Source organism: Lucilia sericata, unplaced genomic scaffold (genome assembly GCF_015586225.1).
Source record: "Lucilia sericata isolate MDLA Ls3-8-SP2 unplaced genomic scaffold, ASM1558622v1 Contig000670F_arrow, whole genome shotgun sequence".
In the NCBI taxonomy this organism is placed as follows: Eukaryota; Metazoa; Arthropoda; class Insecta; order Diptera; family Calliphoridae; genus Lucilia; species Lucilia sericata.
The window spans coordinates 67,850-83,851 of NW_023994675.1; the positions used below are offsets into that span (position 1 = coordinate 67,850).

Consider the following 16,002-nt stretch of genomic DNA (forward strand, 5'->3'; position numbering starts at 1 on the left):
TAGTCTAGTCTATAGTCTAGTCTATAGTCTAGTTAAGTCTAGTCTATAGTCTAGTCTATAGTAGTATAGTCTAGATAGACTATAGACTAGACTATAGACTAGACTATAGACTAGACTATAGACTAGACTAGACTAGACTATAGACTAGACTATAGACTAGACTATAGACTAGACTATAGACTAGACTATAGACTAGACTATAGACTAGACTATAGACTAGACTATAGACTAAACTATAGACTAGACTATAGACTAGACTATAGACTAGACTATAGACTAGACTATAGACTAGACTATAGACTAGACTATAGTCTAGTCTATAGTCTAGATAGACTAGACTATAGACTAGACTATAGACTAGACTATAGACTAGACTAGAGACTAGACTATAGACTAGACTATAGACTAGACTATAGACTAGACTATAGACTAGACTATAGACTAGACTATAGACTAGACTATAGACTAGACTATAGACTAGACTATAGAAGACTATAGACTAGACTATAGACTAGATATAGACTAGACTATAGACTAGACTATAGACTAGACTATAGACTAGACTATAGACTAGACTATAGACTAGACTATAGACTAGACTATAGACTAGACTATAGACTAGACTATAGACTAGACTATAGACTAGACTATAGACTAGACTATAGACTAGACTATAGACTAGACTATAGACTAGACTATAGACTAGACTATAGACTAGACTATAGACTAGACTATAGACTAGACTATAGACTAGACTATAGACTAGACTATAGACTAGACTATAGACTAGACTATAGAGACTAGACTATAGACTAGACTATAGAAGATATAGACTAGACTATAGACTAGACTATAGACTAGACTATAGACTAGACTATAGACTAGACTATAGACTAGACTATAGACTAGACTATAGACTAGACTATAGACTAGACTATAGACTAGACTATAGACTAGACTATAGACTAGACTATAGACTAGACTATAGACTAGACTATAGACTAGACTATAGACTAGACTATAGACTAGACTATAGACTAGACTATAGAGAGACTATAGACTAGACTATAGACTAGACTATAGACTAGACTATAGACTAGACTATAGACTAGACTATAGACTAGACTATAGACTAGACTATAGACTAGACTATAGACTAGACTATAGACTAGACTATAGACTAGACTATAGACTAGACTATAGACTAGACTATAGACTAGACTATAGACTAGACTATAGACTAGACTATAGACTAGACTATAGACTAGACTATAGACTAGACTATAGACTAGACTATAGACTAGACTATAGACTAGACTATAGACTAGACTATAGACTAGCTATAGACTAGACTATAGACTAGACTATAGACTAGACTATGAAGAGACTATAGACTAGACTATAGACTAGACTATAGATACCTAGACTATAGACTAGACTATAGACTAGACTATATAGACTAGACTATAGACTAGACTATAGACTAGACTATAGACTAGACTATAGACTAGACTATAGACTAGACTATAGACTAGACTATAGACTAGACTATAGACTAGACTATAGACTAGACTATAGAATAGACTATAGACTAGACTATAGACTGACTATAGACTAGACTATAGACTAGACTATAGACTAGATATAGACTAGACTATAGACTAGACTATAGACTAGACTATAGACTAGACTATAGACTAGACTATAGACTAGACTATAGACTAGACTATAGACTAGACTATAGACTAGACTATAGACTAGACTATAGACTAGACTATAGACTAGGACTATAGACTAGACTATAGACTAGACTACAGACTAGACTAAGACTAGACTATAGACTAGACTATAGACTAGACTATAGACTAGACTATAGACTAGACTATAGACTAGACTATAGACTAGACTATAGACTAGACTATAGACTAGACTATAGACTAGACTATAGACTAGACTACAGACTAGACTATAGACTAGACTATAGAGACTATAGACTAGACTATAGACTAGACTATAGACTAGACTATAGACTAGACTATAGACTAGACTATAGACTAGACTATAGACTAGACTATAGACTAGACTATAGACTAGACTATAGACTAGACTATAGACTAGACTATAGACTAGACTATAGAGACTATAGACTAGACTATAGACTAGACTATAGACTAGACTATAGACTAGACTATAGACTAGACTATAGACTAGACTATAGACTAGACTATAGACTAGACTATAGACTAGACTATAGACTAGACTATAGACTAGACTATAGACTAGACTATAGACTAGACTAGACTAGACTATAGACTAGACTATAGACTAGACTATAGACTAGACTATAGACTAGACTATAGACTAGACTATAGACTAGACTATAGACTAGACTATAGACTAGACTATAGACTAGACTATAGACTAGACTATAGACTAGACTATAGACTAGACTATAGACTAGACTATAGACTAGACTATAGACTAGACTATAGACTAGACTATAGACTAGACTATAGGCTAGACTATAGACTAGACTATAGACTAGACTATAGACTAGACTATAGACTAGACTATAGACTAGACTATAGACTAGACTATAGACTAGACTATAGACTAGACTATAGACTAGACTATAGGCTAGACTATAGACTAGACTATAGACTAGACTATAGACTAGACTATAGACTAGACTATAGACTAGACTATAGACTAGACTATAGACTAGACTATAGACTAGACTATAGACTAGACTATAGACTAGACTATAGACTAGACTATAGACTAGACTATAGACTAGACTATAGACTAGACTATAGACTAGACTATAGACTAAACTATAGACTAGACTATAGACTAGACTATAGACTAGACTATAGACTAGACTATAGACTAGACTATAGACTAGACTATAGACTAGACTATAGACTAGACTATAGACTAGACTATAGACTAGACTATAGACTAGACTATAGACTAGACTATAGACTAGACTATAGACTAGACTATAGACTAGACTATAGACTAGACTATAGACTAGACTATAGACTAGACTATAGACTAGACTATAGACTAGACTATAGACTAGACTATAGACTAGACTATAGACTAGACTATAGACTAGACTATAGACTAGACTATAGACTAGACTATAGACTAGACTATAGACTAGACAATAGACTAGACTATAGACTAGACTATAGACTAGACTATAGTCTAGTCTATAGTCTAGTCTATAGTCTAGTCTATAGTCTTAGTCTATAGACTAGACTATAGACTAGACTATAGACTAGGACTAGACTATAGACTAGACCAGACTATATACTAGACTATAGACTAGAATAGACTAGACTATTCTAGACTAGACTAGAATAGACTATTCTAGACTAGACTAGACTAGACTAGACTATAGACTATAGACTATAGACTATAGGACTAGACTATAGGCCAGACTATATTTTCATCTATACAAGACATTTGTTTGACACAATCTTACATACGTAGAGTTTAAGTAGATTTGGGAGGTTTGATGATTGAGTTTCAGCCTTTTTTTGTAAGTGTAATTAGTGGGAGGTACTGTTCTTTGTCATTCTCATAAGGTTAAGTTGAAATGAGGATATAAATATATTATATCCTCCTACAATAGGCCTCTATTGGACTAGTAGAGCGTTCCTGTATTCCAAGAAACTCAGTTTCCCAGGCGTTATTCCTTAGAATTTTCAATCAGTGTTCCATTGTTTCTAACACAAAAAAATACTCTTTTTCCAAATAATAACTTAAATAATTGTAGGAGTTTTAAACAAAATATAAAATATGTATGCAAAACAACCTTGTACTGTCCACACTATCAGCTGAAATGAAATGAAATACACTTAATCATATTTCTTGGGAAACATAATACAGAAACTAGTACTGATGATGTTGGTGGTAGTGGGTGTCTGGGTGTTGGCCTGTCATTACAACTTATAAATGTAGTTTGAAACCAAAAGTGATGCAAATTTGACCTAATTTTTTTTATTCTGTTTCTTGTCTTGTTGCAAAAACTCTATGGAAAATAAAATGAGGAATAGTATTTGATACTTTTAGTTGTAGTTGCAGTAGTGGTGAAAAAAAGGATACACCAACAGCAAATATGTACATATATAGTTTTGTTTTTGCTTCCAGGCTTTTTTGTCATTTACTAAGTTGTGGTAGAGAAATTTTTTGTTTTGTGTTTTGAGAAATAGCAGAAAAAATAGTTTAGTGCAAACACATTTTTTTGATTTAGACAATATGTATTATTTATTTAAAAGAATTCTGTTTTTATGTCAAACGACTAGGGTTAAAAGGGGGAGTGAAAATGTTTATTTCTTTTTTATTTTAAATACTTTTAAGCTAAATGTAATTTTTTTGTGAAAATTAGTTAGTATTTTTTCTACATTTATTGTGCATCATTTAACCAATTAAACCATAAATACTACCATTATACATTTGACCACTTAGAATTACTTTTTCCTTAAAACTGTCTGTCTGTTCAGTTACTCCACTGGTGATAACTTCTTTACATATAAAACCAAATTCTTTAGCATCACAATTAACAATATTCCAAGGCATATTCTTTCGATGTTTCATTATATAAACGCATTGCTTACTGGTTGCCAATTTATCTAACTCCTCGAATGCCCAATTGGAAAAGGTGAATTCTTGCTCATTGTTAGCCCAATGAAAGGAAATTTTATCATAAATCACATTTCCCGCCAATCCATAAGTTTTTGCTTTTATCTAAAAGAAATAAACAGAAAAACTAATTATTAGAGGAAAGTATACTAAAACAGAACCACTTACCATTCAGACCCCTTAACAATTTCATTATTATACGATTCTGCTCCTCACTCTCTATAGCTATCAATTCGGCATCATAACGGGCACATTCATTCCAGGCTTGATACCAATTAAACTTCAATACAAATTAACTATTAAATATGAATTTTCTTCAAAACTTCACTTCCCTTACCTTTTCCTCGGTCTCTATTAGATATTTTATACCATCACTAGCCTCGTACCAGACAGGTTCCATTGCTATTAAATCAAATTGTATTAAAAGTAATACCGCCAATTTGATCCATACCTTAATGTTCTTCATTATTGTAAATACTGTTGAAAACTAGTGAGATTTCCACATTTACTTTATCAATTTATATATGAGAATAATATTTTTATAGTAATCTCCTATTGTCAACAGTTTAATTTAATTTATTTGATAATTTGTACGTCAATAATTGTTTAAATTGAATTTTGTGAGAGCTAGTGGGTGGAATATGATCAGTTGGGGTTCAAAGCGTCAAGTACGCTACACAAATATAGGTAGAACTGAACTACACTGAATTAGGACTGAACTAGGACTGAACTAGAGTCTGAACTAGAACTGAACTAGAACTGAACTAGAACTGAACTAGAACTGAACTAGAACTGCACTAGAACTGAACTAGAACTGAACTAAAACTGAACTAGAACTGAACTAGAACTGAACTAGAACTGAACTAGAACTGAACTAGAACTGAACTAAGAAACTGAACTAGAACTGAACTAGAACTGAACTAGAACTGAACTAGAACTGAACTAGAACTGAAATAGAACTGAACTAGAACTGAACTAGAACTGAACTAGAACTGAAACTAGAACTGAACTAGAACTAGAACTGAACTAGAACTGAACTAGAACTAGAACTGAACTAGAACTGAACTAGAACTGAACTAGAACTGAACTAGAACTGAACTAGAACTGAACTAGAACGAACTAGAACTGAACTAGAACTGAACTAGAACTGAACTAGAAACTGAACTAGAACTGAACTAGAACTGAACTAGAACTGACTAGAACTGAACTAGAACTGAACTAGAACTGAACTAGAACTGAACTAGAACTGAACTAGAACCTGAACCAAGAACTGAACTAGAACTAAACTAGAACTGAACTAGAACTGAACTAGAACTGAACTAGAACTGAACTAGAACTGAACTAGAATTGAACTAGAACTGAACTAGAACTGAACTAGAACTGAACTAGAACTAGAACTAGAACTAGAAACTAGAACTGAACTAGAACTAGAACTGAACTAGAACTAGAACTGAACTAGAACTGAACTAGAACTGAACTAAAACTGAACTAGAACTGAACTAGAACTGAACTAGAACTGAACTAGAACTGAACTAGAACTGAACTAGAACTGAACTAGAACTGAACTAGAACTGAACTAGAACTGAACTAGAACTGAACTAGAACTGAACTAGAACTGAACTAGAACTGAACTAGAACTGAACTAGAACTGAACTAGAACTGAACTAGAACTGAACTAGAACTGAACTAGAACTGAACTAGAACTGAACTAGAACTGAACTAGAACTGAACTAGAACTGAACTAGAACTGAACTAGAACTGAACTAGAACTGAACTAGAACTGAACTAGAACTGAACTAGAACTGAACTAGAACTGAACTAGAACTAGAACTGAACTAGAACTAGAACTGAACTAGAACTGAACTAGAACTGAACTAGAACTGAACTAGAACTGAACTAGAACTGAACTAGAACTGAACTAGAACTGAACTAGAACTGAACTAGAACTGAACTAGAACTGAACTAGAACTGAACTAGAACTGAACTAGAACTGAACTAGAACTGAACTAGAACTGAACTAGAACTGAACTAGAACTGAACTAGAACTGAACTAGAACTGAACTAGAACTGAACTAGAACTGAACTAGAACTGAACTAGAACTGAACTAGAACTGAACTAGAACTGAACTAGAACTGAACTAGAACTGAACTAGAACTGAACTAGAACTAGAACTGAACTAGAACTAGAACTAGAACTGAACTAGAACTGAACTAGAACTAGAACTGAACTAGAACTGAACTAGAACTAACTAGAACTGAACTAGAACTGAACTAGAACTGAACTAGAACTGAACTAGAACTGAACTAGAACTGAACTAGAACTGAACTAGAACTGAACTAGAACTGAACTAGAACTGAACTAGAACTGAACTAGAACTGAACTAGAACTGAACTAGAACTGAACTAGAACTGAACTAGAACTGAACTAGAACTGAACTAGAACTGAACTAGAACTGAACTAGAACTGAACTAGAACTGAACTAGAACTGAACTAGAACTGAACTAGAACTGAACTAGAACTGAACTAGAACTGAACTAGAACTGAACTAGAACTGAACTAGAACTGAACTAGAACTGAACTAGAACTGAACTAGAACTGAACTAGAACTGAACTAGAACTGAACTAGAACTGAACTAGAACTGAACTAGAACTGACTAGAACTGAACTAGAACTGAACTAGAACTGAACTAGAACTGAACTAGAACTGAACTAGAACTGAACTAGAACTGAACTAGAACTGAACTAGAACTGAACTAGAACTGAACTAGAACTGAACTAGAACTGAACTAGAACTGAACTAGAACTGAACTAGAACTGAACTAGAACTGAACTAGAACTGAACTAGAACTGAACTAGAACTAAACTAGAACTGAACTAGAACTGAACTAGAACTGAACTAGAACTGAACTAGAACTGAACTAGAACTGAACTAGAACTGAACTAGAACTGAACTAGAACTGAACTAGAAACTGAACTAGAACTGAACTAGAACTGAACTAGAACTGAACTAGAACTGAACTAGAACTGAACTAGAACTGAACTAGAACTGAACTAGAACTGAACTAGAACTGAACTAGAACTGCACTAGAACTGAACTAGAACTGAACTAGAACTGAACTAGAACTGAACTAGAACTGAACTAGAACTGAACTAGAACTGAACTAGAACTGAACTAGAACTGAACTAGAACTGAACTAGAACTGAACTAGAACTGAACTAGAACTGAACTAGAACTGAACTAGAACTGAACTAGAACTGAACTAGAACTGAACTAGAACTGAACTAGAACCTGAACTAGAACTGAACTAGAACTGAACTAGAACTGAACTAGAACTGAACTAGAACTGAACTAGAACTGAACTAGAACTGAACTAGAACTGAACTAGAACTGAACTAGAACTGAACTAGAAACTAGAACTAGAAACTGAACTAGAACTGAACTAGAACTGAACTAGAACTGAACTACTAGAACTGAACTAGAACTGAACTAGAACTGAACTAAACTGAACTAGAACTGAACTAGAACTGAAGTAGAACTGAACTAGAACTGAACTAGAACTGAACTAGAACTGAACTAGAACTGAACTAGAACTGAACTAGAACTGAACTAGAACTGAACTAGAACTGAACTAGAACTGAACTAGAACTGAACTAGAACTGAACTAGAACTGAACTAGAACTGAACTAGAACTGAACTAGAACTGAACTAGAACTGAACTAGAACTGAACTAGAACTGAACTAGAACTGAACTAGAACTGAACTAGAACTGAACTAGAACTGAACTAGAACTGAACTAGAACTGAACTAGAACTAGAACTGAACTAGAACTAGAACTGAACTAGAACTGAACTAGAACTGAACTAGAACTGAACTAGAACTGAACTAGAACTGAACTAGAACTGAACTAGAACTGAACTAGAACTGAACTAGACTGAACTAGAACTGAACTAGAACTGAACTAGAACTGAACTAGAACTGAACTAGAACTGAACTAGAACTGAACTAGAACTGAACTAGAACTGAACTAGAACTGAACTAGAACTGAACTAGAACTGAACTAGAACTAGAACTGAACTAGAACTGAACTAGAACTAGAACTGAACTAGAACTGAACTAGAACTAGAACTGAACTAGAACTGAACTAGAACTAACTAGAACTGAACTAGAACTGAACTAGAACTGAACTAGAACTGAACTAGAACTGAACTAGAACTGAACTAGAACTGAACTAGAACTGAACTAGAACTGAACTAAACTGAACTAGAACTGAACTAGAACTGAACTAGAACTGAACTAGAACTGAACTAGAACTGAACTAGAACTGAACTAGAACTGAACTAGAACTGAACTAGAACTGAACTAGAACTGAACTAGAACTGAACTAGAACTGAACTAGAACTGAACTAGAACTGAACTAGAACTGAACTAGAACTGAACTAGAAACTGAACTAGAACTGAACTAGAACTGAACTAGAACTGAACTAGAACTGAACTAGAACTGAACTAGAAATGAACTAGAACTGAACTAGAACTGAACTAGAATAACTAGAACTGAACTAGAACTGACTAGAACTGAACTAGGAACTGAACTAGAATGAACTAGAACTGAACTAGAACTGAACTAGAACTGAACTAGAACTGAAGCTGAACTAGAACTGAACTAGAACGAACTAGAACTGAACTAGAAACTGAACTAGAACTGAACTAGAACGAACTAGAACTGAACTAGAACTGAACTAGAACTGAACTAGAACTGAACTAGAACTGAACTAAGAACTGAACTGAAGAACTGAACTAGAACTGAACTAGAATGAACTAGAATGAAACTAGACTGAACTAGAACTGAACTAGAACTGAACTAGACTGAACTAGAACTGAACTAGAACTGAACTAGAACTGAACTAGAACTGAACTTAGAACTGAACTAGAAACTGAACTAGAACTGAACAATGGAACTGAACTAGACTTGAACTAGAACTGAACTAGAACTGAACTAGAACTGAACTAGAACTGAACTAGAAACTGAACTAGAACTGAACTAGAACTGAACTAGAACTGAACTAGAACTGAACTAGAACTGAACTAGACTGAACTAGAACTGAACTAGAACTGAACTAGAACTGAACTAGAAACTGAACTAGAACTGAACTAGAACTGAACTAGAACTGAACTAGAACTGAACTAGAACTGAACTAGAACTGAACTAGAACTGAACTAGAACTGAACTATATGAACTAGAACTGAACTACTAGAACTGAACTAGAATTAAACTAGAACTGAACTAGAACTGAACTAGAACTTAACTAGAACTGAACTAGAACTGAACTAGAACTGAACTAGAACTGAACTAGAATTAAACTAGAACTGAACTAGAACTGAACTAGAATTAAACTAGAACTGAACTAGAACTGAACTAGAACTTACTAGAACTGAACTAGAACTGAACTATTTCAAAGTAAAAATTACCTTTCAGATTTTCGATTCTTAGAATCTATTATCATTCTTTGAACTTCTAAGAACAGTACCTAGAAATGAACAAAGTAATATTTAAATTAATAGGTAACAATAAAAAAATTCGTTTAAAATGCACTATATAAATTTAATTAAACATTCGGTGTCAACAGTTCACCGTTAAATATTCAACAATGAACATCTCTAAAGAGACTTGGAAAGTGATTTTATTTTTAGTTTTTGCACAATCAATATTAGCAAAAGCAATTGAATTTAAAGCCGACAATGGAGAGCTATATATATTGGAACCAAGTGAAGAGGTGAATTTATTTGAAAAAGAACAATAAATATTTAAAATAACTAAATCTGATCCTATTTATATTGTAAAAATTAAAGTATAACTGGTATCAGGCTTGGCTGACTTGTTCCCACCAAAATGGGCAACTTATAAATCTTAATACCGAGGAAAAGAGTAAACTTTTGCACAAAATATTTGAAAGTAATCAGGGTAAGTTTTCAATGAAAACTTAAAATAAAAGGCCGCTTTTGCTAATTTGAATTGTTTTAGTTCAATTTACAAATTTTTGGATCGGTGGCAAAGCTTCTGTAGATGAGAATAATAGTCCCTTTTATTGGCAGTCGTTGAAACAAGAATTTTCCTATGCCCAGTGGGATGAAAATCAACCTAATAAAAGTCTAACGGAGCCCTTATGCGTCTATATAACTAAAAACTCTGAAGTGCCCTACAGCTGGAGATCTGACACATGTTATGACCTTAAACTTGGTTACATATGCGAAAGGTCTGAATATTCAAATTCCCCGACAATAAAACAACATATCAACTTTAAAGACCACAATAAAATAGATGAACTATCGCAGTATTCATTATTGCCAAAGAATTTAAATAAGTTGGGAAATTATACTACTGCTTGGAGGGATCTGGTTAGAAAGGCTATAAGAAAAACGCAAATAAACATCGTTAGAAGCTTTTTTCAAATAGAACATTTTATTGCCAAGTTACGAGGCATTAAAGAAAACGTGAATTAAAAGTATATGTTGTGAAAATTTGAAAATAGAATACGGCTAAAAAATATAAAATTTTCAATATTTATCTAATTAATAAATATTTTTTTTAGTTCAGTTCTAGTTTAGTTCTAGTTCACATCTAGTTCAGTTCTAGTTCAGTTTTAGTTCAGTTCTAGTTCAGTTCTAGTTCAGTTCTAGTTCAGTTCTAGTTCAGTTCTAGTTCAGTTCTAGTTCAGTTCTAGTTCAGTTCTAGTTCAGTTCTAGTTCAGTTCTAGTTCAGTTCTAGTTCAGTTCTAGTTCAGTTCTAGTTCAGTTCTAGTTCAGTTCTAGTTCAGTTCTAGTTCAGTTCTAGTTCAGTTCTAGTTCAGTTCTAGTTCAGTTCTAGTTCAGTTCTAGTTCAGTTCTAGTTCAGTTCTAGTTCAGTTCTAGTTCAGTTCTAGTTCAGTTCTAGTTCAGTTCTAGTTCAGTTCTAGTTCAGTTCTAGTTCAGTTCTAGTTCAGTTCTAGTTCAGTTCTAGTTGAGTTCTAGTTGAGTTCTAGTTGAGTTCTAGTTCAGTTCTAGGTCAGTTCTAGTTCAGTTCTAGTTCAGTTCTAGTTCAGTTCTAGTTCTGTTCTAGTTCAGTTCTAGCTCAGTTTTAGCTCAGTTCTAGTTCAGTTCTAGTTCATTTCTAGTTTATTTCTAGTTCAGTTCTAGTTCAGTTCTAGTTCAGTTCTAGTTCAGTTCTAGTTCAGTTCTAGTTTAGTTCTAGTTCAGTTCTAGTTCAGTTCTAGTTCAGTTCTAGTTCAGTTCTATTTCAGTTCTAGTTCAGTTTTAGTTCAGTTCTAGTTCAGTTCTAGTTCAGTTCTAGTTCAGTTCTAGTTCAGTTCTAGTTCAGTTCTAGTTCAGTTCTAGTTCAGTTCTAGTTCAGTTCTAGTTCAGTTCTAGTTCAGTTCTAGTTCAGTTCTAGTTCAGTTCTAGTTCAGTTCTAGTTCAGTTCTAGTTCAGTTCTAGTTCAGTTCTAGTTCTAGTTCTAGTTCAGTTCTAGTTCAGTTCTAGTTCAGTTTTAGTTCAGTACTAGTTCAGTTCTAGTTCAGTTCTAGTTCAGTTCTAGTTCAGTTCTAGTTCAGTTCTAGTTCAGTTCTAGTTCAGTTCTAGTTCAGTTCTTCTTCACTTCTAGTTAAGTTCAGTTCAAGTCCAGTTCAGTTGTAGTTCGTTTCTGTAAATAATAATGTTTAATGCTAAATTGTAATATGTCAACTTTGAATATCAAAAAACATTTCTCATTAATATTACTAGAAATTTAATTAACACTTAATGTAGGGCAATATAACAATTGCTTGTTGCATTTGCAGTTTGTGTGGAATTTAAATGACAAAATATGCAAATAAAGAAAACTCTTCATAAATAAACATAATTATGAAGAAATTACTCTTACTAGTTTATAACAACTTTATGCTCTTAAGTTTCGTTAAGTTTTTATAGCAAAGTTGGTTGTGCTCTCTGTACAATATTAAAGAGAAAACGGGAAATAAAAAAAAGTTTTTGTATTGAATTTTTTTGCATAAAGACAAAGCGGAAGTAAACAACAGTTGTTTTGTTTTCTTTTTGGATATTTTTGTTTTTGTGGGGTATTTTTTGACTGGTTGGGTAAATATAGTTATAAGTATATTCCGGTTGTTTGATGATTAAGAGAGTTGAAAGTGTTTAAGAGAGAGAGAGAGGGAAGAGTTTGTTGTGCTATGTTTGTTATCATTGTGATAGTAGGCTAATGATGATTTAGTTTGCTGTTTTGATGTTTTGTTGTGATAAATAAGAAAAAGGGAAATTTTGTTAGAAAGTTGGTTTTTATTTAAGTTTTATTGATGTAAGAGTGATAGTTAGATGTTTTGTTTTGTAGAGAGATAATTTCTTTATAATTGTTTTGTTTACTGTTTTGTAATGAGATTTTCTTTATTGTTGATTTGTGGTTGTAATATTAAGAGAGTGTGAAATATCTCTTTGAATTGGGGAGCATTAAATATTTTCGTTAAATTTACTTGTACTCGTCGTTTTACTAGTTTGTTGTATACTTTATTAAAAAAAGTACAACAACATCATTATCATCTTAAAGCAGCAGCAGCAAAACACGATTATTTGTGGAGTGTGTTAATGATGATGTTGTTGTATTTTGGGGTATTTTCTGTGTGTATGTATATGACTGGGTACTTTTTTTTTACTTCTTCTTCTATATGCTTGTTTTTATTGTTGTAGTGAGTGTGTATTACACAGAGTAGAGCTCTGTGTTATTATTATTTTCTGTTGTGACTGTCTGACTGACACCAACCAAATGAAATCCAATTTGAAAACTTCAGTTATAGTTGGAGCGTATAGCTAAACGGTACGTTTTTAAAAAAGCGACGCTTGTCAATTTTTTTCGTTAACCCTGTAACGTTTCTTCTTCTTCGTGTGTATATGTGTATGTGTGTGTTACCACTTAAAAGAGTTTTTCTTGATTATAATACGGACGGTTTTAAATTTTACAATATTTTTTTTCTTGTTTGTTATTAAATTAATGTAACGAGCGTAAGCTTAACGAAAACGTTAACGTTGTAGTTTTTTAAAAGCGTTTAAAACAAAAAAAAAATTATTAAAAAAAATTTGCAAAAATTTATAAGAAATCCCCAAAAAAAAAAAGTGTTGTTTTCTGTGTGTCGTGTCTTTTAAAGCTTAAAGTTAAACAAAAATTCGTGATTTCCTCGTTATTTTTTTCCCTACTTTTTGCTTCCCTTTACCACGACCACTTTTCCATTACTCGTTTGCCTCTGTCCTGTGTCAAGCAATTCGTTGTTAACAGAAAAAAATCGTGTTTTTTGTTGTTTTTTTCTTACGTTTCTTTTGCTTGATTCGTTTCTGTGTTTAACAATTTTTTTTTGTGTTGGTTCCTGCATCTGAAATTTTGTAATTATTATAACCAAACATCATCAGTTCGTGTAACAAAATAAAAAAAAAATTGTGTTTATAACAAAATATTATAAAAAGTTATTTAACCAAAATTATCAAACATATTGTAAGTGTAAATCTTAAAAATTTTAAAAAAAATAATAAAATAAAAATAAAATTTTTTATTAAAAATTAAAAAAATAATAAAAAAATATTTCCAAAATATCAAAAGTGAAATTTGTTGATTAATTAAGTAAATATTAAAATTTTAACAATTTTTAAGTGTTATTTATTTAAAGCTGTTAAATTTTGCCAAAAAATCTCATTAATCTTCTAAAACTAACAAAACTTTCAATTTCATTTTTTGAAAGATTTCTCATCAATTTTATTATATATAATAATAATGTTGTTGTAACAATAATAATACATAATAACATTGAAACTGATTTCTGACCTTTTCATTTTTATTTCTGCTGATCCCCCCTTCTCACTTCTCTTAAAAGATCTCTCTGCTAAAAAGCTACTCTTTATATTGTTGCTAATACTGCTGCTTCTTCAGTTTCAAATGTTTATTGTTGTTATTATTGTTTGTCTATTCCCTACATCTTCACTTTCTTAAATTGTTGATCAAGCTACAAAACAAATGATAGAGCAGCATAAATAGTACCTCAGTCTCTGACGCAGTGCTCAACCTTAAGACGACTGAGACTCTCTTTTTAAGATCGTTTAAAGTAATTTATTGCTTTTAAACTAGTTTTTTTACAATATTGAACCTTTTGTTTGTTCTCATTTAAATGTTAATTACAAAATTTTAAAAAGTGTTTATTGATTGCTTAATGTTGTAAACCGGTTCAGTTTTAACCGGTGTTTGGTAATAAAGTTTACTTAAGATTACAATTGTTTAATAACTACATATTTAATCGGTTTAAATAATAAAACTTTGTGATCTTTAAGAAAATATTAAAGTTTTTTGCTCTAGATGCTAAAGAGGTTAACTTAACTTTTTATGAAATTTCAAGAACCAGGAAAGTTTTTGGTGTTTGGTTCCAAAATATGTTCAAAAGTTAGAAGAATTAAGACACTGATGTTGTTTTTGATAGTAGAACGGACGGACGGACAGACGGACGGGACAATTTGCTCAAATATTTCTATTCAGAACAGAATAGTTTGGGCACGTCCTATCCGGTTAAGAAAGGAACAAACATTTGCTCTTTGATGATGTTATGGTGCATAAACACTAAACACTTGTTTGATAAGCTTATTTTATAAGGCAAATTCCATTAGAATCGGTCCATAATTGACCAAATCCGGTACATTATTTTCACAATAAAATTATTATATATTTTAAGTCCTTATAGAAAGTGCAATCAATTTAGTAATATCTGCCTGTCTGTCTGTCTATGCATCCAACACTAATTCTTCGTTTAATAACCTTACTTTATCAATCAAATTCCAGTAGAATCGGTCCATAATTGACCATAGCTGATCCATATTGTTCTCTTTTCAATATTAAATTTTTATATATTTTGAATCCTTATAGGTAATGTAATCAGTTTAGTGATATATCTGTCATCATCTGTTATGGTGCCCCAGTACTAATTATTTGTTTAATAACTTTATTTTCGCAGTTAAAGTCCAGTAGCATCGATCCATAATTGACCATAGCTGATCCATATTGTTCTATCTTCAAAATGAAATGTTGATATATTTTGAATCCTTATAGATAGTGCCAATCAATTTAGCGATATCCATATGCATGTTCATGATTTCGTTTGACTGTCCGTATGTTTGTTAAAAACAACATTTTTGAAGACCCTAGATATTTTTGGGTTCCAAATTTTTATTAACTATATCAATTATGCAATCAAGAAGTTAAGAAATATAATTAATACTGTGATAAAACTCAATACAAATACGTTGTTTAATCACTTTATTCCAACTGTCAAGTTCTTGGAGAACCGGTCCATAATTG

The 16,002-nt window shown here is 32.3% G+C and overlaps 2 protein-coding genes and 1 long non-coding RNA gene across 4 annotated transcripts in view; 2 read left to right on the top strand and 1 right to left on the bottom strand.

Moving 5' to 3' along the window:
* Positions 1 to 4,250: 4,250 nt before the first annotated feature.
* On the bottom strand, positions 4,251 to 5,172 carry LOC119607187 (lectin subunit alpha-like). The gene is made up of 3 exons (XM_037960997.1): positions 4,991 to 5,172; positions 4,822 to 4,933; positions 4,251 to 4,758 (listed from the first exon to the last, which is right to left on the bottom strand). The coding sequence occupies exons 1-3, from the start codon at positions 5,117 to 5,119 to the stop codon at positions 4,715 to 4,717; spliced, it is 285 nt and encodes a 94-aa protein (XP_037816925.1). The 5' UTR covers positions 5,120 to 5,172; the 3' UTR covers positions 4,251 to 4,714.
* Positions 5,173 to 10,280: 5,108 nt separating this feature from the next.
* LOC119607186 (lectin subunit alpha-like) lies at positions 10,281 to 11,204 on the top strand. Its single transcript, XM_037960996.1, has 3 exons — positions 10,281 to 10,426; positions 10,503 to 10,614; positions 10,675 to 11,204. Exons 1-3 carry the CDS (start codon positions 10,301 to 10,303, stop codon positions 11,151 to 11,153), a joined length of 717 nt encoding a protein of 238 aa, XP_037816924.1. The 5' UTR covers positions 10,281 to 10,300; the 3' UTR covers positions 11,154 to 11,204.
* A 2,241-nt stretch (positions 11,205 to 13,445) lies between these two features.
* Positions 13,446 to 16,002, top strand: part of LOC119607189 — an 89,719-nt gene continuing 87,162 nt past the window's right edge. For both annotated transcript variants that reach the window (XR_005231714.1, XR_005231715.1), the window contains exon 1: positions 13,446 to 14,157. This is a non-coding gene — a long non-coding RNA (uncharacterized LOC119607189). The remainder of the gene's footprint in view (positions 14,158 to 16,002) is intronic.